The following is a 22,005-nucleotide window of genomic DNA, read 5'->3' as shown; positions in this document are numbered from 1 at the left end:
GGAATTCAGGAAGCTGGGGAAGATGTTACCTCACTTCCTCTTCCGGGGGACTGTCGCGTCCGTTGCTATGGAAACGTCGTCGTGTGCCTGGAGGCAAGATCTGCGTGGCGAGGGAAGGGGAGAGAGTGGGGGCAGCACGGGGCGCTGGGGTGGGGGCCAAGGGGGCAGCACGGGGCGCTGGGGTGGGGGCCAAGGGGGCAGCACGGGGCGCTGGGGTGGGGGCCAAGGGGGCAGCACGGAGGCTCTGGGGTGGGGGCCAATGGGGCAGCACGGGGGCGCTGGGGTGGGGGCCAATGGGGCAGCACGGGGCATTGGGGTGAGGTCAAGGGGGCAGCACGGGGCGCTGGGGTTGGGGGCCAAGGAGGCAGCACGGGGCGCTAGGGTTGGGGGCAAAGGGGGCAGTATCAGGTGCTGGGGTGAGGTCAAGGCGACAGCACGGGGGCACTGGGGTTGGGGGCCAAGGGGGCAGCACGGGGGCGCTGGGGTGGGGTCAAGGGGGCAGCATCAGGTGCTGGGGTGGGGGCTAAGAAGGCAGCACGGGGCGCTGGGGTTGGGGGCTAAGGGGCAGCACAGGGCACTGGGGTTGGGGGCCAAGAGGGAAGCATGGGGTGCTGTGGTTGGGGGCCAAGGGGGCGCTAATGTGACTCTCAGATCTCAGGGGCAGGTGAAGGGGGTGGGGAGCGGTTGGCAGATACCCCATCTTTTTTCCTGTTAATAGAACTGATTTTGCCCTGGAGTTGAGGATACAAATCCCTGGACCCTGTGAAGGGCAGCTGTTCAAAGCAGATACTCCCCCTAATTCTCCTTCTTCTCTTATAGGCGTTAAGCATAGGACTGGGGCTGCTTCCTGCAGTACATTTGTGACAAACATGGCTGCCCCTTCTCACCCAGAGGACATGCTGACCCAAGTGACCCAGCTCTGGAGTATGCTGGATGAGATGTCAGAAAGCACCCCTGAGAGTTACCACAGATTTATGCAGCAGCAGCTGGAAGATGCAAAGCAATATTGTGCTCCCCCTGAACCACATCTTTGCCTACAGACCCACATCCTGGTACGCGGGGCAAGGGCTTATACTATGAAAGAGCCCTGAGATTCCAGTAGGATCTCACCTGGCAATGGTAGTGCCTGGAAGATGCTTCCAGCTGCAAAAAGGCTGTAACCAGCCACAACTAGCTGCTCTGTGTCATGGGAGCCCTCACAGGCTGTCTGAATACCTTGGGAGTGGATGAAGGTCCTTCTGAGCACCACTGTTCACTGCTAGAGACCCAAGAGAACTGAGACACCAGAATGAGGATATCATTCAGCCTAACGGCTCAATAAGGTTAAAAAAGAATTAGACTTTTGTGAGGAAAAATAGCCTCTGCAGTGCCACTGGCTAGGATAAAAACGATAAAGGTTCTCATGCTTTGTGCTTCAGGATGTGAGCCAGTGCTTCTTCCCAAAATGCACTATCACGGAGGGCACAAAGAGGTGCATTGTGGAAGATTTTTATTTTCACAGAAGCATTGGGCAATGGCTATTGTCAGAGTCAGGTTACCCAAGTGGTCTATATGCCAGTGGCAAAAGCACCATGTTTACATGGGACTGGAAAGAGCAGCAGATGCAGATATGAATTCTAGTGTTAAATGCAGAGCCATTCCTAATTAAACCAAGCAGTGTCCCAGGAAAAAGTAAGGGTCTGGAGGAGATCACATATAATTCAGGAAGGAATACATTGTGGGCTGAGGTTCATTAATAAACTGCAATACATCCTAGTGTGATAGAGCTGGATTCCTAGCTCTGAGATTCTGCCAGAATTGATGATTATAGCAGATCACTTAATGTAATTTGGAAATCCAGGATATGTTCTGCATCTAAGAGCACAGTAAGCCTTGAAAGGGTCAGCCCCATAACTTGAGCTGGATACTGGCACCTCTGGGCACTGAATACAACAGTCTTTAGAGACGCAGCTCTCCCACTGTGTGCTATGAAAGTAGCCAACTCCTAGATACTAGAAACCTGATTCTCCTCTCATACTATTGCTGCAGTGTAATTCTATTGACAGCAGTGGAATTACTTGTGTACACTGGCACAACCATAGGTCACGCTCAGACTCTAAAGCAGTAGTTTGTTTTTGAATGTCCTACATAGCACAGACTGCGACAAGACTTGTACTGTTGGTGTTGTCTGGTAAAAAGGCCCCTTTGTGTCCCGAAAATTGATGTTCATACACTGTATGTAAATCCTATCCTGCTCCTGGTGTATGATCATTTAGACTAGCTTTTGTTTTTTCCTCCTCAGTGTATCTTTTCTTCAATACGAAAGCCCTGTGGGCACAAAGACACACACAGCTCTTTACATGTTTTATATAAAGTTGAACAAAGAAGTTTATAGGTAGTTAAGAAGTTGGAAGTGGCCTATTATTTTACTTTTGGAGATAAGGGGACCTAAACATTTGTGGTGATTAAGTGATTTTGCGTTCTCTTTGCAGGATCCTAATGAAAAATCATTATTCATTAACCTCTGCAGGTGGAAAAGGGTCCCAGCTCCTAAGTCACCTACTGATCCAATACCTCTAAGTGCTGGCGTACTAGAGGAGGTGTCCGATAAAGCGGGCAAGTACATAACGGGTTCCAAAATACTCTCTGTACATGCTACAGTTAGGACACTTTCCCCTCGGTCCTGTAGTATTGTATTGGGAAGGCAAAGGCCTAACTTTGACAAAGAGAATTCCATTGACTGGTATATAGCTCGCAACTTGAAGGTGGAGGAGGCATAGACAGAACCTTAAGTAAAAGTGGTTGTTCTTTCTGAAAATGCAGATCATTACACTAAATGCTTAAGTACCTTGCAGGATTGGGGCCTTAGCATATGTATCTATCTATCTTTAGGCACATGAGTAATCACAGTTCCATTAAATACAGGGAAATTATGCCTATGCTTAACTTTACACGTGTACATAAGTGGTCTGCTGGATAAAAGTGGTATTTTCTACAGGTCAGTTTTCTGGAACCAGCACCTCATAGGAAATCACAGATCAAGCCACTCCCTAGTCACATTATTGACTCTTCAAAACATTCAATCATGAAAAGCATCAAAATTATTCTTAATATAGGTTACCCCCATTGTAGCCACGGCAGATGGTGTATTCTATCCCCTATAAAAGATTGTAGCAGTACAGCAATAATTTTGACTCATTGTTTTTCTAGAGCTTTACTCCATCATAGATATTGCATATAACCCATCTGTTCTTCAGCGAGAGAACCAAGCAGAAATGGATCATTTGATCAGTCTGACGTTTAAATACATTGAGGAGCATTACAACCTCTCTCTGTCCCACTCTTATCACATTGCAACATTCACACTCAGAGGAAGCCTGAAAAGGATGAAACAGAGTCTGAGAGGAGGGCCAGTACCAGCTCCACTTCTCAACAAGAACATGAGGAACGGTACATACCATCTCCTGACAGTAATTTAAAAGAAGTGTGTAATGGGAAAGGCTAAACTCCCAGTCCTGTTCATGTGAGAAGTAGTTACAATGTTACTTTCCATATCCATGAAATCTAAACAATACTGAAACTGACCTGTGCCCTGTTCCAGGGAGATGCTGAGCATCTTGCAGGTCTGGGCCCAGTAGAATCAGGCCTTTGTGGTGTTACTGTAAGGTACAGAACACTGGAAACTTGAGTTTCAATCTTGTACCTTACAAATAAAATAAATTACTTACAAATAAAAGTGGAAATGAGGAATGAAGATGGAAAGAGCTCCATGAAATTAGTATACAAGCTTTAGCAGCTGACTTCATAATCACAAAGCTGAGACTTAAGTTTTGGCACATTTTGCCAACTGGTATAAAACCATCAGTTAAATCTACAGCTAAACTATTTCTAATAATAGGTTTCAGAGTAACAGCCGTGTTAGTCTGTATTCGCAAAAAGAAAACGAGTACTTGTGGCACCTTAGAGACTAACCAATTTATTTGAGCATGAGCTCAAATAAATTGGTTAGTCTCTAAGGTGCCACAAGTACTCCTTTTCTTATTTCTAATAAGATATTTTAGTAACTACCTATGTGAATAATATTTTTTCCTGGAAGAACTGACACTGGACCTGATGAAGCACAACCTCGGAGAGGACCACCACAATAATGCTACATTGCTGCTGAACAAGAATGTTACACAGTCTAAAGTGCATCTGATAGAAGAAATTGCCAGTATGGAGCTGCCAGAGGAGGTAAACACACCAGCCTATGAACTGACCATTGCAAAGGATGCAAACAGGAAACCTCTAAAGATTGAACTGAAAGTTGAATTGCCTAAAGTTAGTTCCGTTTCTGAATGTGAACTGAGCATTTCAAGGGTAAGTTTTAAAGGAAAAAAACCTCTGTTTTCTCTCTGTTGAACCCAAACAGGCTTAGAAAGTCACTTTTAACTAACATATATACTTGCTTATGGAGTATTTTAATTTGCCTATGTTTTAGGACGATGTAATCGTTGAAGTCCCTGAGAAATACAGATTACAGCTGGATTTACCAGAGTTGGTCAATGAAGAAGCAACTACAGCAACATTTAACAAAGGGAAAGGTGTGTTGCTTATCACAATGCCAATTCCCCAAGGAAAATGTTAGGGACAGCAGGTTCTCAAAAAGTTAGTGGATATGTGTCACCCTTAAAGATTAAAAGGAAGATTAATGGTAAAGATCTTACCCATAAGTAGAAATCAGTATCACTGTGTTATTCTAAGAATCTGTTCTGCTGTCTGCACACACATAATTTCCTCTGAAAATAGAGGGTCATGAAGTGTACAGTATAAAGAATAGGAAGGAATTCTTAATATAAGTTGTAAACATTTAAGTGTTACTTAGATCATTTTATCTCTAACACATGATTCTACATTATAAACTTTCCTACCATCTTCAGTTTGTCCATCAGTAGAGCAATAAAGAGGGATTAACTTTGAAGAAATAGTGTTTTTCTTTTTGGTTTTACTCTGCTGAAAAAACTTATCTGGTGTTAGCAAACTGTTTCTTTTTAAATAGAGGATTTAATGCTGGTGAAAGATGGTGACATTGATGATGCATGACATATAACAGTGCAAGCTCTCCCACAACCTGGCTTCTTTTTCAAATTGGTGTAATGCAGGGGTTACCTTTAAAAGGTGAGGTGAGTAGTCTCCAAAGCCAATTCACAAAAAGAAAAGGAGTACTTGTGGCACCTTAGAGACTAACCAATTTATTTGAGCATGAGCTTTCGTGAGCTACAGCTCAAAGTGAGCTGTAGCTCACGAAAGCTCATGCTCAAATTGGTTAGTCTCTAAGGTGCCACAAGTACTCCTTTTCTTTTTGCGAATACAGACTAACACGGCTGTTACTCTAAAGCCAATTCAGTCACTGGCTCCTCTGCCGATAGTACTGAGGGCAGCTGTGCACTAAGAGTTGGCCTTAACCCACCAATGCAGTGGTACTGCAATCTCAGCAGAACTAGGCAACATAACAATAGCGCTCTAGAACTAGTCTGCCCATTCAAGGCCTGTTTACATAATGAATATTAAGGCTCAAGAACCCTGCAAATGAAGGTATCTACCAAAAGGGTTTCTCTGCTATAAACACTTTCCAAGTGCTATATCTCTGTGGTGCCTGCTAGCATTCATGAAGAAAACAAGCCAATGCAGATGAAATAATATTAAAAATTAGTACTTCACTGGTTGGGAAAGGTTGGCGAGGAGTCAAGTTGTCTTACAAAGGCAATAATGATCATATTCTATTCTAATATGAAATTATTTTTCAGACTCTAAGTGAGGAAATAAAGCATCAATTCCATGATGCCTTTTGGTAAGTGAGTTGATATCACAATGTACTCACCCCTTTTATGCCAGGTTGTACCCACTTTAGCTTTACACTACGCTTCTCCCATACAGCATATGACAATATGGCAAAGGAATAACCATGTTTAAAAATAGATCAGAAATTCAACAGACAGGTTACAAATGTATAATTGTATTTAATTTTAACAGACTAATTTACTCACGAGCAGCAATTCTTAGTTTTCCTTTTTTGTTCTGAAACAGTTACAAGGATTGCATCTAAAGACTGCATTTCTATAGTTATAGGTCAGCCTGAAATAGCGTTAATGTACATGAGCTGCCCTAGTTGGAGTGTATAGTGTGCAACAGGGCACTGCAAGCAACACAAAGCCAAATACAAACACAGAGCTGAAAGGATCATTCTGCTGTTCTGCAGCCTGTTCACCAGTCAGGCTCGCAATAGGACCGTGGTCCTTTGGCACAAGCTAGTTCCTGTTTTGATTTTCAGTTTATTACAGGGAAGGAACAACAAGAGTGTCCAGGATTTCCTTAACCCGAATTCTAAGTACTCGGTGCAGTGGAGTCAGAAACATAGATCATCCAAGTCTAGTGCTACATGACAGTGGCTTAACAGAGACACTGCTGAACACTTATGGCGGTAAACCTTAAGGTTAACAGGGTAAAATTGCATTTGCCCAACCAGAAGGGCTGACAACTTGCACAGACTGCACTAGCAGCGAGGTCAGCAGCACCCATTACTAAACAGAAAAAGCACTGGGACAATTTTTATTAGTCTAACAATTCCAAAGATTTAATAGAACACATGGACTCACCCAAGAATCTGGAACTGAGAAAATCAGAACATTTTTATACTTAAATGCAACAACTTTTCTTCTTACCCAACCATCAAAGTTAGGTATAACTGCAACCAACCGAGTAAAACGTTAAATAGTTCTCACAAAAATATTTCATCTCCACAGTGTATTTTTTCAGTATTATCTTTAGTGGATTCTGTAGCACAACTTTACAAGAGACAATATTTAATGTAATGTATAGGGTACAGAATAACCTTTCATTCCTACCAAGCTCTCCAGGTCACCGATCAACTACATGATCTTTCTTTTTAAGTTAAGATTTCCCTTTGGAAAGTGGAATATTGGGAGTGGCCACTAATGTATCCCCCCCACTGTAGGACACAACTATTAGTGTATTTGGGTACAAGTCCAATAGAAAACCATTTAAAGCATTTTACATACATTATATACATGGGACAGCACATTCACAGTTTATGAAGGCTGGGGCAGTAAAGACATTTCATTTAAGAATTGTGATATCAATGACCTCAACTCATGTTAGAGCTTCCTGTGTCAAGAATGTCTGAAAAATCAATTTTCAAACATGCAACTCATCACAAAAATGATTGCCAGGGATGGAATTCCAATGGCCAAATTACACATGCTAACAACAGGTATCGACACACCTAGCAAGAAATTCTCCTGACTGGTCTGCAGTACAACTATTTCCATTGCAATAGGGTGTACTGTTAACATTGCAAAGGGGAAAGCAGCCATTTAAGATAATTTCATACAAAAATACACACACGTGAAAATCCACAAGGATGGGGCACATTCTCTGTGACATTTAGAAGAGATTTGATTGTACTGTTTTGATAGCTTGATTAATTTAACTTCTCTCTTGCTTTTTTTTTTTTTTTTTAAGTCCTCTAAAAAGGGATCACTTAGCTGTGAAAATCTAAGCTAGTGTTGAATTCCAAGGAGGAATTGCAATGTGAACCCTTTGTCCTATGAAAAAATATTCCTCCTCTCAATGTATGCCTGTCACTCTCACTAATACTAACAGGAGAACAGACCACTTAGGGTTCACTTTTTTTGTTTTGTTTTTTGTTTTAAACTAGCTTGTAGATTTCAGCTACCAAGCCTTACAGATTCTTTTGCACAGATGTTTACAATCTGGTTCTCTTAATTTCTGAGAACATAAGAGATTATATATCTGTGTATGCTCCTGCCCACCCCAATTCAGGAGCATACATGAAGCATACAGTGCTCACATGATTTTAAATCCAAGACACTTGACTTTTTTTTGAGAAACATTGGCAAATTCATTAACTGTATAAAATACAGTATAACTGTATATTGCTCTGTAAAGCCTTTTGCAAACTATTTATCTGTACAGAATGGTAAAAATTACCAGTTAATATACATATTTAAAATAAAAAAGGAAAATTTGTTTAATAGAGTCTAATCACTGAAATATAAATAGCTTGATTAGAACAGAACAATGTGACCTAGGAAAGTCTTGGTTGTTTGGTTTGATTATAGCAGCATGGTTGTTGGCTTTTCAAGGAACTTTTTGAACTCAGCAAGCCACTGGGCTCCAACTGCTCCATCCACAACTCGATGGTCACAACTAAGAGTAACTGACATCATGCTGGCCACATCAAACCTGGGAAGAGAAACAAAATCCCACATTTAGCACTCGCAAGTTAGTTTGCAGAGATTTGTCAGCCAGTGATATTCACACCACCTAGGACTTTTATAAAAGATAAACCCCAAAGGGTGTTAGTCCTGTAGTACTCAGATCTACATGTATACCTTCACAAATGCTTATGATAAAGATCTACATGATAGAGTAGATCATATCCTTCACTTTCTGAAATTAGGTGATCCCTTTGGAACATGCAGCTCATTTTATTTAATAAAATGCATATACATTGGTGATAAAACTTCACTCTATCTCCATGCTAAGTCACACTCTAGGCCTGGCTACCTCAGCATGAGTTTTCAGGCAGTAAGACTGTCTTTTATCTATACGTGTCATTCATTTGCTCACCAGATTCAAAAGTCTGCACTGTGCCACTCAAAATTTGCCAGCGAAATATGGTCCTGTGAGAAAGGCACTAATCTAGGATTTAGGAGACAAAGGTTCAGTTCCCTTCTCTGCCACACATTTCCTGTGCGACCTTGAGCAAATTATTTACTCTCTGTGCCTCAGGCCCCCATCTTACAGATGGGGATAATAGGACTTCTCTAACTCACAGTGGCACTGTGCAATACTGCTAAATATTGATCATCTGATGGGAAAATTAGAATACTAGCCACTATTCCAAAGTAAATGTCACCTGTTTGAAGAGTTAACTGAATCTAGATAATGCTCTATTTAATACTTACCCCTTCTCATTATTTGCTGGCACCAGCCTGTTCTCTGAAGTACCAACTGCCAGAATACATGCCTGAGGTGGATTGATTATGGCAGAAAAATTCTTAATCCCATACATTCCTAAATTGGAAACCGTAAAAGTGCCTCCCTACAGGAAATAAACACATAGATTAATATATGGAACATCACAAAAGTTACTTCACACAACATGTTAATTAACATGGCTAAACTAGATCATGGATTTGAAAGTGCCTGTTCTGAAGGGGTCATTTGACCCACATGTCATGAAATGGTTCACTTTTTTTTTTTTAAAGTCAGGGACAATCACCGCTCCAGTAATTACTAACACACCAAGCTCCTCACCTGGAATTCATGGGGCTGAAGTTTACCTTCTCGTGCTTTGGCTGCCAAAGAGGCAACATCTTTACTAATGGAAGCCAATCCCTTTATGTGCGCATTGAACACGATGGGAGTTATAAGCCCTGCAGGAGTACTCACTGCAATGCTAACATCCACTACATGATTTCTGTAAGACACAACGGGGACACAACCCATATTACTTGAGCGGGACACAAAAGAAAGATTTTTTTTAAAGCATTAAAGCCACCTCGTATAAACAAGTGGTTACTGTCATGTCCATTAAGTCTAGTGCCCAGGCCTCACTCACAAGGGCACTTTAAGAAAGGTATATGAACTCTTGAGAATCCCCTGAGTTTTATACTGCAGCTGCTCCCATTCCTGCCAGCCTTTATGAGATCCTGCCAAAAGTGTGGGAGAATTGCTCCATTTTGCTATTAACACCATACTGAATAAAGTTACTAGCTACATTTGGACCATATACTTACTGCCTGATAACAGTGTCCAACCATGAGGAATTGGCTTCAGGCACCTTCACACAAGCCAGAGCTGAAGCTTTAATGATGAAGTCATTGATGGAAAGCTTAATGTTCTCCGACACCTCCTGTAAAGAGAAGACAGAGGTCTGAAATGTCAGTGATTTACTCACTCCTTATAGTCACCATAAAAACTGAATCAGTTTGCATAAACACAAGACTACATGGCCTGTTTACACTTACTACGTGACCCTATCACAGTCAGTCAATCTGGCACATCTCTAAGAGGAAACATTTGAAAGTGCCTTAAGCCCATTTAACATTTGCATTCCTCCCCCCTGCCCCTGCCTTGTAGTCCGAGAAGCAGTATTCAGTTTTGGGATATGTGATCTTCATTTCCCCAAAAGAAAGAACTCTGCTCAGACGCAGCATCTCATTTACGATTTGATCCTGCTCTTTATCCTATTTTCTAGCTGAGGCAACAATAGTAAAAGAAAGCTGTGCAGCTTGTCTAGGATTCAGTGTGATCAGGCTGGGGAACTCTGAGCACGCAATGGGCAGTGTTTGGATGGAGAAGACTTCTCCACACTCTGTCACAAGAGGGTCAAGACCTGATTAGCAGGAGGCAGCAAAGTTTGGATGCGAAGGAACCTGTTCTTCCCAAGTCCAGCTGGCTCAACCCTGAAGAACAGATGCAGGAGGCTCATCATACTGATTATCTACCTGTCCTCAGACCCACACCACCCTTCAGTTGTGTTACCTTATTGAGTTCTTTCCTGAGCTCCAATATTTCTTCCACATTTATATCAATAGACAGATAGTAGTGAGGTATTGTTTGTTTAGACTGCATCAAACGCTGAGCAATGACCTGAAGGCAAACAGAGCAGGTCATTAAAACACAACACACTTTGCAAAATGGGCTTCCATCCAAGTTAAAAGTAGGGTTGACAACGCACACCACTGTCTTAGATGCACACATTCTAGCACAATTAGGTTTGGTCCAAGCGTCTTTGGAGTTGCTACATAAAGACCACTGAGCAGCAGACAATAGTCAAAAGACCAATATAAGGATTTTGCATTTTTAAATCAGCTAGAATTTATACCCCTACTCTCATTTTGCTGGATGGCGTAGAGAGATGAACAGATGGGCTGAGACAGAGGAAAACTTTGTTATGGTGATTTGGGAAGCATCTTCGTTTTGGGGACAGTGGTCCTAACTGTTTGTATTTTAGAGAGAGAGAGAGAGAGAGATTGTACATGAGGCCAGAAACGTTGGATGGATGCATTTTTATACACGCAATAAAGCAGCTGCTGTATATAAAAGGCACCTCCACAAGAAGATCTCGCCCTCACCTTCAAATGAAGTTTATTACACCAGAAGAGAGAGATTTGGCTAACAGGAATGGTTGTCCATTATAAGCCACCAGACACCTAGAGATGTCACCCTACTATAAATCACTAATAGCAGTAAAATTTTTGCTTCAACTTTCATTTCTCGCAGCGTGGGTGGATCTGACCCTAGTCCCCTTTTTTGGGTACATCAACCACCACGACATGATTTAGCACAATTAGCCATCTCTGCTCAAGGCGCAAATGGAATAGAAGGGTTGCTGCAGATTAGGGCTGAGGTGCATTGACAAAGCTGCATGGTCTCGCAGGTCAGAATGGAGGTGCATCAGCAAAGCTGCATGGGGGAAGCTTGCTCAACACCTGCCAGTTCTATGCCTTGCTCAAGCCAGCGCTATTAAATCACTTACTCTCATGAGCAAGTTTTTCCACCAAGTTCACTACCCTTCAGCATCCAATTGGCCCTCCTAGTTAAAAGGGACCTTAGTCAACAGTGGTTAAATGTTTAATGTTTCTGGAAAGACTCCTATGTGTAAATACAATCATCTCTTTAAAGGGAGAGAAAGAAGGAAAACCTCTTACCCTCCGAACATTACTGATGGGGATATCTGTGAAGACACCTGAAGGAGGTGGTGTTGCTGTTGGAGCTGCAGGTGTAACAGGAGCTGCCGGGGCCTGTGCACAAAGACAGACAGACAGCCGGGTTTCCGATCATCGCTCAAATGTGAACTGGGGTTTGTCAGAAACTAGAAATCAACATTACGGAGACAAGCTTTGGGATGACTCCTGTGAATAAGGCTGTGGTGGAAAACAGATGGCTGAGACACGGCTGCTCTCCGTGTTTCCGGTCGCCTTCTTTAGTAAGCAGAAGGCACTCCCGTCCTATAGCTTCCTACCCAGATACATTTTAAGTGATTCACAAACCCAAATGTTAAGGCCTCGATAACATTCTGTTCCCAGAATGTGGCGTTTGTGGGTATATGAAACATATGGTATTGACATCTGTAGCTACTATATTCTAATTAAGGACTGGTAATAAATATTAGTGATAGGTACCAGCCTACACGGTTACAGCTACAAAGCAGAACTCTATCAGACAATGATTGCAAAGTAAGGAGGACTGCAGAAGACTTTCAGTTTTTAATACTGGCCTTCCTTCGATTTTCCCCTCCTAAGCTGCCTTCCTCAAGGCTCCACCACTCCATTAGCTGTTCCGTTTATATGGTCCCCATTACCATAGTAACACCTGGAGAGGCAGGATGTGCTTCTGCAGCAAAATTCCAAAAAGTGACAAATTAAAAAAGGAGAACATCTCATCTCACGTTTCTGAAGTCCTACACATGCTGACTCCCCAACACTTTCCACACTGTCCAATCACCAGCAAAACTGTCAGTCTTCAGAATGCTCGTACTTCACCTGCTGGTTGCAGTCTTCAGCCGCTTCCAAAGAGCAGCGGGTAGCTCTACACTTCTGTCAAAACAACTACTAATGCAGTAGTACGAGATCTCACGGATTTCAGTCCTACTCACAGGGACAACCTTTGGAGGCACAAATGACTCAATATCTTTCTTCGTGATTCTGCCATCTGGTCCAGTACCTGGTTAAGGGACATGTGAAATGTAAGATGATTTCATGCAATGCCATATTGGGAAAATGCAAATTAAAATGAAACCCACTCCCTTCTAACCCAGTCACTCAGCACAGCAACTGGACATTCAGCTGTAATCTGTGACCAGAAAACATTTTTGATGGACTGGGAGCGAACAGACAGCTAAGCACATATCTAAGGGCAACAGAGACTTGGATAAGAACGGAAATGGCAACTCACCTTTCACCTGCGCAATGTCAATTCCTCTTTCTGCTGCCATTTTCTTTGCCAGGGGGCTAATTATTACCCTTCCTTTATGTACAGGAGCCCCAGATGATGAGACTGCTGGAGCTGAAGGGGCAGTGGGCTGGGGAGGAGGAGCTGCCACCTTAAGAGAATGGGTTAGACACAGTCATTAGCTGCACAGACATTCAGCTAAAGTCTTAAAGTTTCACTTAAGTATGAGGAGATGTAACATGCAAAGAGAACATGGGCATCTGGTTACCAAAAACCAACTAGAGAATGTTCACAGATCAGCAACAACAGTGATCAGGGGCTGGAGGGGCTGATTTAGGAGATTAAGGAAGAGAATGAGAGCTAAATCAGCAGAACTGTGGCTAGAGTGATGATCAGAGGTAGGGAATGAAACACTGCAGGTATGGGGGAGAGGAATTATTTCGGAATGTGCAGAGAAATAAATGACATTATGAGAAAATTTAGTCTATCAGAATGCCTTTCTGGGAGTGTGACTGATTAGGCTGTGGAATCATCTCCCAGATGAAGGGGCAGTAAGTGACTTGTATCCCCATCATTTGGAGCATTTAAAACGAGAACGGGCAGCAGTCTGGATTACAGACATAGGGAACAACCGCCATCAGTTCCCAGAGAATAGATTAGCTGGTGCTAATAGGTTGTATTCATCTCACGATATCCTTCCACTCATGATACCACAAACACATTACTGGAGTTCAAGCTTCACAAGGTTCAAACCAGCAGGATTATTCAGGTCAGATTAACAACTGCTAATGGTCCCCCCTCTTCTCTTCCCCATGAGAGATAGTCTTTACCGGAGGGAGAGGACTGGGTGGTGGTGCTTGTGGTTTGATATCAGCTACTCCAGTATCCCTGTAGTCAGCAAATGCTGGAATATCAGACTCCTTCTCCACAATGATACAGAGTGGGGTTCCTAATGGCACATCCCTTGTTCCTTCAGACACCAGAATTTTTGCCAGGTAGCCTTCTTCCTGCACTTCAAAGCCTTAAAAGAAAATGACTGATGAATGCTGGAGAAGATCAAATAACCAGAAGGTTGGCATTGATGTCACACAATCTCAACACTGGCACCATGAAGAGTTCTTTTGGATGATGCTTTCAGTCTCCCCATAGTAACTAAATCCCTGCCACTTTTTAACACATCTTTAAAACAACACTGAATGGGGAGAAGTCTCCATGTACTGCAGGTTTAACACCACAGGGCTGGTGCAAAGCTGGGAGCTGCTATTAGCAGCTCCATCACCTAGAACTACAAGAGAACAGGAAATAGCTTTACGTTGCTCCTTTTACATTGCACCAAGGCCTGCTGCCCTTTGCAGCTGGAAGAGAAGAGGCTGGTTTGAAGCTCTACTGTGGATTACTCTCTCTCTCTCTCCAGAGGTTAAAGAACAATCTATGGTCTCTCTCAGGGTAAGAGATTGCTCACCTATTGTGGCTTTATCTGTTTCAATTTCTGCCAGTAAGTCTCCTTCGCTCAGTTTCTCACCAACCTTCTTCTCCCACCGCTGAACCGTGCCCATTGTCATCGTTGGTGAGAGAGCAGGGAGAACAATCTATGGAGTCAAAAGAATGCGAGGGTATCATAACAGATAACTGAAAGCCAACAGGAGCATGACTTCAAACCCCAACCAGTGTATTACCCTGGAGAATGAGCCAGCACCAATATGTTCCTGGGCCTGCCTAACCCAACGGAGCAGGGTGCGATGCTGCTGCTGCCAGATTCTTCTTTAAAGACGCTAAACCAGAGCTTAAATTAAGGAAGAAAATTGAAAGGCAACAACTGAGGGATTTTCCTGTTGGGATTCTGCTTTGCCTGTTTAGTGCTAGTAAATAACCCTCACCTAGCACTTATGTAACAGTTTTCACCTGTAGCGCCAAAGTGCACAGATGGGGAAATTGAGGCATAGATAGGTGGAGTGCCTTGTGTGAGGTCACACAGCAAATCAGTGGAAGAAATGGAAATAAAACTCCCAATTCCCAGAACAGGTGAGGTTCCGCCAACTCCATTTGGAATATGACTCCTTAACACAATACTATGAAAAACGAAGGGGAGAATGGGAAAAACTGTGCTGGGAGTGACACACCCTGGCCCTCAGAGCAGTCAGGTACTACAGCGATGGGCACTTTAGATATGGATGCAATAATAATGATGTGCACAACTTTGCAAGACACTAGTATCTCTTCTACTGCATCACTGCAGAACTTGTTAGAGAATCAACATTCGACCAGCCCTGAACAAGAAAAGAGCAGTAGAAAGGAAGCATGGTCCAGCGGGCAAGGTGCTAGTCTGGGATTCAAGAGACTTGGGTTAAATTCCCTGTACCACCATACACTTCCTGTGATGCCCTGAGCAAGTCACAATCTCACTGTACCTCAGCATCCCACCTGTAAAATGGGGATTATAGCAACTCCCTACTTCACAGGAGTATTGCAAGGCTAAACCCATTAAAGGTTGTGAGATGCTCAGCTACAATGGTAAAAGGGCCATATAAGTACTTAAGATAGACAAACACAGGATACTGTAGTAGTACTAGGCAGTCACACAGAGATATCTCAGCATCTAACCACATGAGAACTAACCAAGCACAACTGGTCTGCTCCTGGGCTATGCAAACTTAAAAGAAATTCTTCCCACATAACTGGGCCCCAGCAGAGTAACAGAGGGTGCGATGTAGCTCCTAAGTCCCTTTGTTTCATGCTCAATGTCACGGCGCCTAACTTTCAGTTGCTAAACCCAGGGTTGTGAGTTCAATCCTTGAGGGGGCCATTTAGGGATCTGGGCCAAAAATTGGAGATTGGTCCTGCTTTGAGCAGGGGGTTGGACTAGATGACCTCCTGAGGTCCCTTCCAACCATGATATTCTATGATTCAGACCTATGATTCAGTGGCCTAAAGAAATCACATGAACAACTCTGCAGTCCACAAAGCTGAGCTAGAGGCCTAGGCTTCCTATCCAATGAATGGGGAGAGATAGGCACCAGAGAACATGAACCATAAAAGCCAGCCAATGCCAACAACAGGGATGTGTACTAAGCCCTGTCCCACTCACACTGATGGGCACTTGAGTCTGGGCTGCAGGGAGGCACCTAGCTCTGGAAGTGATCGTGAAGGGGAACCAACCGCCTAAGCCACTTCTTGTGGGAATGAGTTCAGCACCTGCCTCGCTCCACACAAAAACGGCTACAGGAGGAGGTGGTGGTGCCCCTCACCTTATAACTTTTAGCCCAGAGGTTAGAGCACTCACCCAGGATGTGGGGCACCCAGATTCAGTCCCCTCTTCACTCTGACTAGAGCGCAAGAAAGGATTTGAACAGGGGTCTCCCACCTCTCAGGAGAATGCTCTAATCACTGAGCAATGGGATATTCTGATGTAGGGCCCCCTCAGTCTCTCCTGTTGAAGCTGTTCCACTGTGGATAAATAATGAACGAGTGATTGGAGCAGGGGGACTGGACCCAGGGTCTCCCCTCTCCCAGGGGGGTGCCCTAAAACTGGATTACAAAGTCTCTTTCTCTCTCTTCCTAGTCCAATGACTAAGTATTTTTTTTCAGGGGACTAGTCACTTGACCAGAGACAGAGTGCTGCTTTATAGCTTGCTGAATGCCTTCATCCTTTACTCCATTCTATATAGCTAGGCCATCTACTAGCCAAATTAACCAAGAAGAGAATCATGTGCATACAGGAGCTTTTCATAGTCTGAGGGAACAGACTGTCTTCTTCGACTGATACCAGGGGCCCTAAAACAGTTTTAAAGCTTAACTGATTGGGGTTTTTTAAAGCCCATTTTAAATCTGTACGATTGACTCTCACTCCTGCAGCTAGAGCTAATAAGGCCTATGGTTTATATCTACATCACAGTGCCTAGGAGCTATTAGTGTTAGACAGGCAGAAGACAGACACTGAAGAATAATTCACTACAGGTATGTACATGCCTTACCTGCATGTGAGGAGGATAGGAGCTGCCTGGAGTCTGCACAGAGGGCTGAGCTGGTGGCGGGGGAACTGCCGCTGGAGGGGGAGGTACTGAGGCTGCTGTAGCAGCAGGTGCTGCAGAATCCAAGGTAAAATTCTTAAAGGCATCAATAAACTCAGGCCTAGAAGAAGAGCCAAAGGAGCCATGAACAATATGGAAGATAACGTGCCTAATGCTTCATCCAGGGCACCCAACCTGCCAGGTTCCCCAGACAGCACTCTACTGAGATGTGATCGATTTACTTACTTTTCAACTGTGATACATATTACAGACCCAATGGGGACATCCCTTGTCCCTTCTGCTACCAGGATCTTAGCCAAGTAACATTCTTCCAGACTCTCAAATCCCACAGTCGCTTTGTCTGTTTCCACCTTTGCAAAAAGAGAACGATCTTGTTATGGCCCAAAAGAAAGAAAGAAAAAAATAAAAAGGGCTGCATACAGCTCAGACTCCTCCAGTCTGATGTTTGTGGGTGAAGCTCCCTGGCATATAAAGCCATGGTGAGAATCATCTCAGCTGACAGCAGCAACTTGGCTGACAAGGAAAAGAGACTGTAGAGGTTCAATCCCCCTCACAAGTCGCTAGGAAACAGCAGGCAACTCTGAGGGGTAGTGAGGTTGTGGCTGTTTTTAATCCCTTCAATAAAGTGGCTTCAGAAAATTAATATTAATTTTTATTATCTGTATTTCATAGTATCTAGGCACCCCAGACATTGATCAGGACACCACTGTGCTAGGTGCTGTACACACACAAAACACAAAGAGAGTCCCTGCCCCAGACAACTCACAATCTAAGTATGAGAGGGACCAGATGGATGGACAGACTGACAGGGGAGTACAAGGAAACAATGAGACAATATATCAGTAGGACAGCCTGTGGTCTCAGCCCACCAGCAGCCTATCTGTGGACAAATTTTATGTAGGCCTCACAGCAGAAAAGAATTTTAAGAAGAAATCTGACGGAGGAAAATGAGTTAGTTTTGTGGATGTTTATGGGGAGCTTCTCCCAAGCCTGAGGGGCAGCACAGGAGAAAGTACAAAGGTGCTTGTTTGAAAATTTAACAAGTGGGTAATGGAAGCTGGCATTATGGGCTGATCAGAGGCAGGAGTCAACCTTCCAATGCTGAATCAGAGATAATGGGTAAGGGTGAGGAAAGAACAATTATACCTGTTTGGGGTGACTTGTGACAAAATCCAGGGCATGCAGTTAGTACGGGGACAATTTTAGAGACCATAACCTGCCTCATTCTCTGGTTATGGTGCAGCCTCCCACCCCACCAGAAAGTGAGAGGCCCCCCACAATCTGGCCCTTGGTGCCCCATAACTGGGGCCGTCCTGGTTAGGGGCGACCTCTCCACGGTACCTCTGCAATCAGATCACCCTCGCTGATCTTCTCCCCTTCCTTCTTCTCCCACCGAGCGATAGTCCCCATCTGCATTGTAGGGGAAAGAGCCGGCAAAGGCACCTGCAAAAGAACAACCCAGCCATAGCATAAGTGACTCTAGAACACCTTCTACCAAGAGAGGCGAGAGGCCAGTCAATGCTCTTGAATCCAGAAACAGTCAAGGTGCCAACAATAAAACAGCCATAATGCTAATGCAATAGTCTCACATTTATTCAGAGCCTTTCATCCCAAGGTGCTTCATAACTCAGACTGACTCCAGGGAATTGCTTGTCCCCTGGAGCTCTAAAGGGCAGCTACCGACTGGTGCACAATACCACAGTGGGTGGGGAAGGGGCACGAAGACAAGGGCAAATCCGAACTTGGCAAACGACTGGGCTATTGGCAAGTGGGCTCTAGGGCTGGCCGGGGTAACATCCTGTGGTTTCGGGGGCCAAGGAACAGGAGAAGGACGCCGCTTGTAGGGCCTGCAAGTCAGACAGCAAGTCTGTGAGAGGGGATGCCGGGGGAGGCTGGGCTGGGGTTGTTTGCATCTCACGGGGGTTTTTCAGGGGAGGTCCCCCATCCTAGCCTCTCCAGCGACTGTAGAGTCGGGGTGGGCATGACCCCAGCGAGCTGGGGGAAGAGAAAGAGAGTAACTCCATGGCTGTGGGGCTGGGGTAGGCATGACCCCAGGGAGCTGGGGGAAGGGAAAGGGGGTGACTCTGTGGCTGGGGGGGGCATGACCCCAGGGAGCTGGGGGAAGGGAAAGGGGGTGACTCTGTGGCGGGGGGGGCATGACCCCAGCGAGCTGGGGGAAGGGAAAGGGGGTGACTCTGTGGCTGGGGGGGGGGCATGACCCCAGGGAGCTGGGGGAAGGGAAAGGGGGTGACTCTGTGGCTGGGGGGGGGCATGGCCCCAGGGAGCTGGGGGAAGGGAAAGGGGGTGACTCTGTGGCTGGGGGGGGCATGACCCCAGGGAGCTGGGGGAAGGGAAAGGGGGTGACTCTGTGGCGGGGGGGCATGACCCCAGCGAGCTGGGGGAAGGGAAAGGGGGTGACTCTGTGGCTGGGGGGGGGGCATGACCCCAGGGAGCTGGGGGAAGGGAAAGGGGGTGACTCTGTGGCTGGGGGGGGGCATGGCCCCAGGGAGCTGGGGGAAGGGAAAGGGGGTGACTCTGTGGCGGGGGGGCATGACCCCAGGGAGCTGGGGGAAGGGAAAGGGGGTGACTCTGTGGCGGGGGGGGCATGACCCCAGGGAGCTGGGGGAAGGGAAAGGGGGTGACTCTGTGGCGGGGGCGGGGCTCTGGGGGTCAGGATCCGGGGTGGCGGGAGGTCCGGGTGCCCCAGCCCCCAGTGCCCCCCAGCCCCTCACCTTCTGGTGGGGCGGGAGGCTGCACCACCGCCGGGGGACGAGGCGGGGCCAGGGCTCCCTCAGCAGCAGCAGCCGCCCCGCGGGCCTGGGCCCCGGCGCGCTCCGGCCCCGGCCCCGGCCCGGGCCCGGCGGGGGCTGCGCGGCCCCCAGGCTCCCTCCGTTCAGGGCGCGGGCCCCCCGGCCAGGGCTCGCTCCCGCCGCTCCGGGCACCCGCCGCGGGGCCGCGCACGGGGCGAGGCGCCGCGCGAACACGCGCCACATGCTGCTGTGGAGCCGGGACCCGGCAGCGGCTGCGGCGATGACCTCGCTCCCCTCCGGACTGCGGGCGCCCACCGCGCTTTACGGCAGCAGCGGCTGCGACAGTGTCGTGAAGAGCCACAAAATGGGGGGGGGCAGCTGGAGCGAGGGACTGGCTGGGAGGACAGCGCCGAGGAGATAGCGCGAGAGATCTGGGTGCAAGGAGGTCTGGGGGTGGACAGGGGACTCTGGGGTAGGCTGGAGGTGGATGGGGGAGCAGGGGAGGTCTGGGGGCAGGATGGGGGTGCAGGGAAAGTCTGGGGGCAGGATGGGAGTGCAGGGGTGCTTAGGGCAGGGTGGGGGCAGTATGGGGGAGCAGGGGAGGTCTGGGGGCAGGATGGGGTGCAGGGAAAGTCTGGGGGCAGGATGAGGGTGCAGGGAAAGTCTGGGGGCAGGATGGGAGTGCAGGGGTGCTTAGGGCAGGGTGGGGGCAGTATGGGGGAGCAGGGGAGGTCTGGGGGCAGGATGGGGTGCAGGGAAAGTCTGGGGGCAGGATGAGGGTGCAGGGAAAGTCTGGGGGCAGGATGGGAGTGCAGGGGTGCTTAGGGCAGGGTGGGGGCAGTATGGGGGAGCAGGGGAGGTCTGGGGGCAGGATGGGGTGCAGGGAAAGTCTGGGGGCAGGATGGGAGTGCAGGGGTGCTTAGGGTGGAGGCAGTATGGGGGAGCAGGGGAGGTCTGGGGGCAGGATGTGGTGCAGGGGTCCCTAGGGGTAGGGTGGGGGTGGATGGGGGAGCAGGGGAGGTCTGGGGGCAGGATGGGGCACCACTGGGGTCTGAGGAGCACGGGAATCTGGGATTGTATTCATGGGGAAGTGGGGGCACTTAGGTGCAGATTGGGGGAGTAATTGTATAGAGGAGAGCAGGGGGATTGGGGGTGTGGGATAAGCGAACAAAGGATTGGATGGGGGGATTGGGGCAGGGAGGAATCACAGGGACTTGGGGGTCTCCAGCCCCACACCCTCTTCTGTGCTGTTCACTCCCATACCTATCAGAGGCCCTGGTGCTGAGATGGCTCCACAGTTGGGCACTGGGGAGGTGGAAGGTTACGCGCAGGCAGCTAAATACCAAACCCAGATGTGCACGTTCAGTGCAGCCTTCTGCAGGTGTCACCCCAGCGCCTCGAAGGTGCCCGCTGTGCTGTCCCTCGGGGGAATGGAACTCCCTTTATGATGGTTGTTTTATGGCACACAGGCAGATGTTGTGATTCTTGTATTAATCGATGAAGGGGAAATGCCACACTGACTTAAACTCATGCAGACCCACAGAATGCCTTAGGTGGGAGGGAGTTACGTAGTACAAAAGCTGGGCCTTGTCATCATCTTCCAGGTGAGGCACATGAGGCTGTCCCCAGCTGGGAAAATAGGCTTTAGAGCACAGCCAAATCTGTATGTCAGTTCCGGTTAGGCCCACAGCCCCCTCGACCCCAACAATAGTGCCATGTTTGAGTCTCCCATAACATACATCTGTGTCCCAGAATTTATTGAGCTATCGGCCCCAATTCTGCATCTGCAAGTGAACCCCCAACACCATACAGAGCATGATTGACTTCAGTGAGGCTCACGCACAGATTTCAGCATCAGGGTCTTAATTTGTCTTGTTCAGGGTGTCTCTTTGCCTCAGTTTCCCCATCGGTAAAATGTTCCAACCCATCAGCTATCCTTAGCAATACTGACATTTCCCCCTGGGGACTGAGAGGCTTCATTAACATCTATAAAGTGCTTTGAAATCCTTGGTTGATAGGTACTGTATATATACAAAGTATGATTGTCCTTATCACTACTGCTTCAGGGTTTTTAAATTATTTAGCAAGAGCTGTTTTCAGCACACAGGACTTGCCTCTACTGTGCCATCACCATCAGCAAACACAGCCACTGCACCTGCATGCATAAACATGAGAATCTGTGGCTGCAGTGATATTTGCTCACAAATCTCTGAGTTAACTGAGCCCCAAACCTATTGCATTTCATTTTAAATTATATGAGCAAT

General features: G+C 46.5%; 2 protein-coding genes across 3 annotated transcripts; one reads left to right on the top strand and one right to left on the bottom strand.

Annotated features, from left to right (window-relative positions):
* The first annotated feature begins 7 nt into the window (after positions 1–7).
* On the top strand, positions 8–4,943 carry PIH1D2 (PIH1 domain containing 2). 2 transcript variants are annotated; one of them, XM_048827531.2, is made up of 6 exons: positions 8–93; positions 820–1,052; positions 2,472–2,595; positions 3,190–3,429; positions 4,076–4,338; positions 4,460–4,943. In XM_048827531.2, the coding sequence occupies exons 2-6, from the start codon at positions 870–872 to the stop codon at positions 4,604–4,606; spliced, it is 957 nt and encodes a 318-aa protein (XP_048683488.1). In that variant the 5' UTR covers positions 8–93; positions 820–869; the 3' UTR covers positions 4,607–4,943. The 2 variants fall into 2 exon arrangements, with proteins under 2 accessions (XP_048683488.1, XP_048683490.1); XM_048827533.2 differs by lacking the exon at positions 8–93 and having other exon boundaries at positions 947–1,052; positions 2,510–2,595.
* Positions 4,944–5,958: 1,015 nt separating this feature from the next.
* On the bottom strand, positions 5,959–20,049 carry DLAT (dihydrolipoamide S-acetyltransferase). The gene is made up of 14 exons (XM_048827525.2): positions 19,724–20,049; positions 18,333–18,434; positions 17,217–17,341; positions 16,935–17,091; positions 14,426–14,552; positions 13,794–13,984; positions 12,967–13,114; positions 12,668–12,735; positions 11,721–11,813; positions 10,552–10,659; positions 9,804–9,919; positions 9,322–9,484; positions 8,970–9,106; positions 5,959–8,244 (listed from the first exon to the last, which is right to left on the bottom strand). The coding sequence occupies exons 1-14, from the start codon at positions 19,982–19,984 to the stop codon at positions 8,115–8,117; spliced, it is 1,926 nt and encodes a 641-aa protein (XP_048683482.1). The 5' UTR covers positions 19,985–20,049; the 3' UTR covers positions 5,959–8,114.
* Between the last annotated feature and the right edge of the window lie 1,956 nt (positions 20,050–22,005).

Source organism: Caretta caretta, chromosome 22, assembly GCF_965140235.1.
Source record: "Caretta caretta isolate rCarCar2 chromosome 22, rCarCar1.hap1, whole genome shotgun sequence".
NCBI classification, from domain to species: Eukaryota; Metazoa; Chordata; order Testudines; family Cheloniidae; genus Caretta; species Caretta caretta.
The sequence above is the reverse complement of the archived record's forward strand: the minus strand, read 5'-3'. Positions and strand labels throughout refer to the sequence as shown.

Bases quoted from the DNA above. Each gene is read 5' to 3' on its own strand.
- DLAT (XM_048827525.2), bottom strand. From the start codon at position 19,984: ATGTGGCGCGTGTTCGCGCGGCGCCTCGCCCCGTGCGCGGCCCCGCGG. The intron at 13,985-14,425 runs GTGAGCAATCTC...TTTTCTTTTAAG, and splicing joins AACAGATAAAGCCACAATAG to GCTTTGAAGTGCAGGAAGAA. The intron at 9,920-10,551 runs GTAACACAACTG...TTCTCTTTACAG, and splicing joins TCAGGAAAGAACTCAATAAG to GAGGTGTCGGAGAACATTAA.
- PIH1D2 (XM_048827531.2), top strand. From the start codon at position 870: ATGGCTGCCCCTTCTCACCCAGAGGACATGCTGACCCAAGTGACCCAG. The intron at 2,596-3,189 runs GCAAGTACATAA...TTGTTTTTCTAG, and splicing joins GGAGGTGTCCGATAAAGCGG to AGCTTTACTCCATCATAGAT. The intron at 3,430-4,075 runs GTACATACCATC...TTTTCCTGGAAG, and splicing joins CAACAAGAACATGAGGAACG to AACTGACACTGGACCTGATG.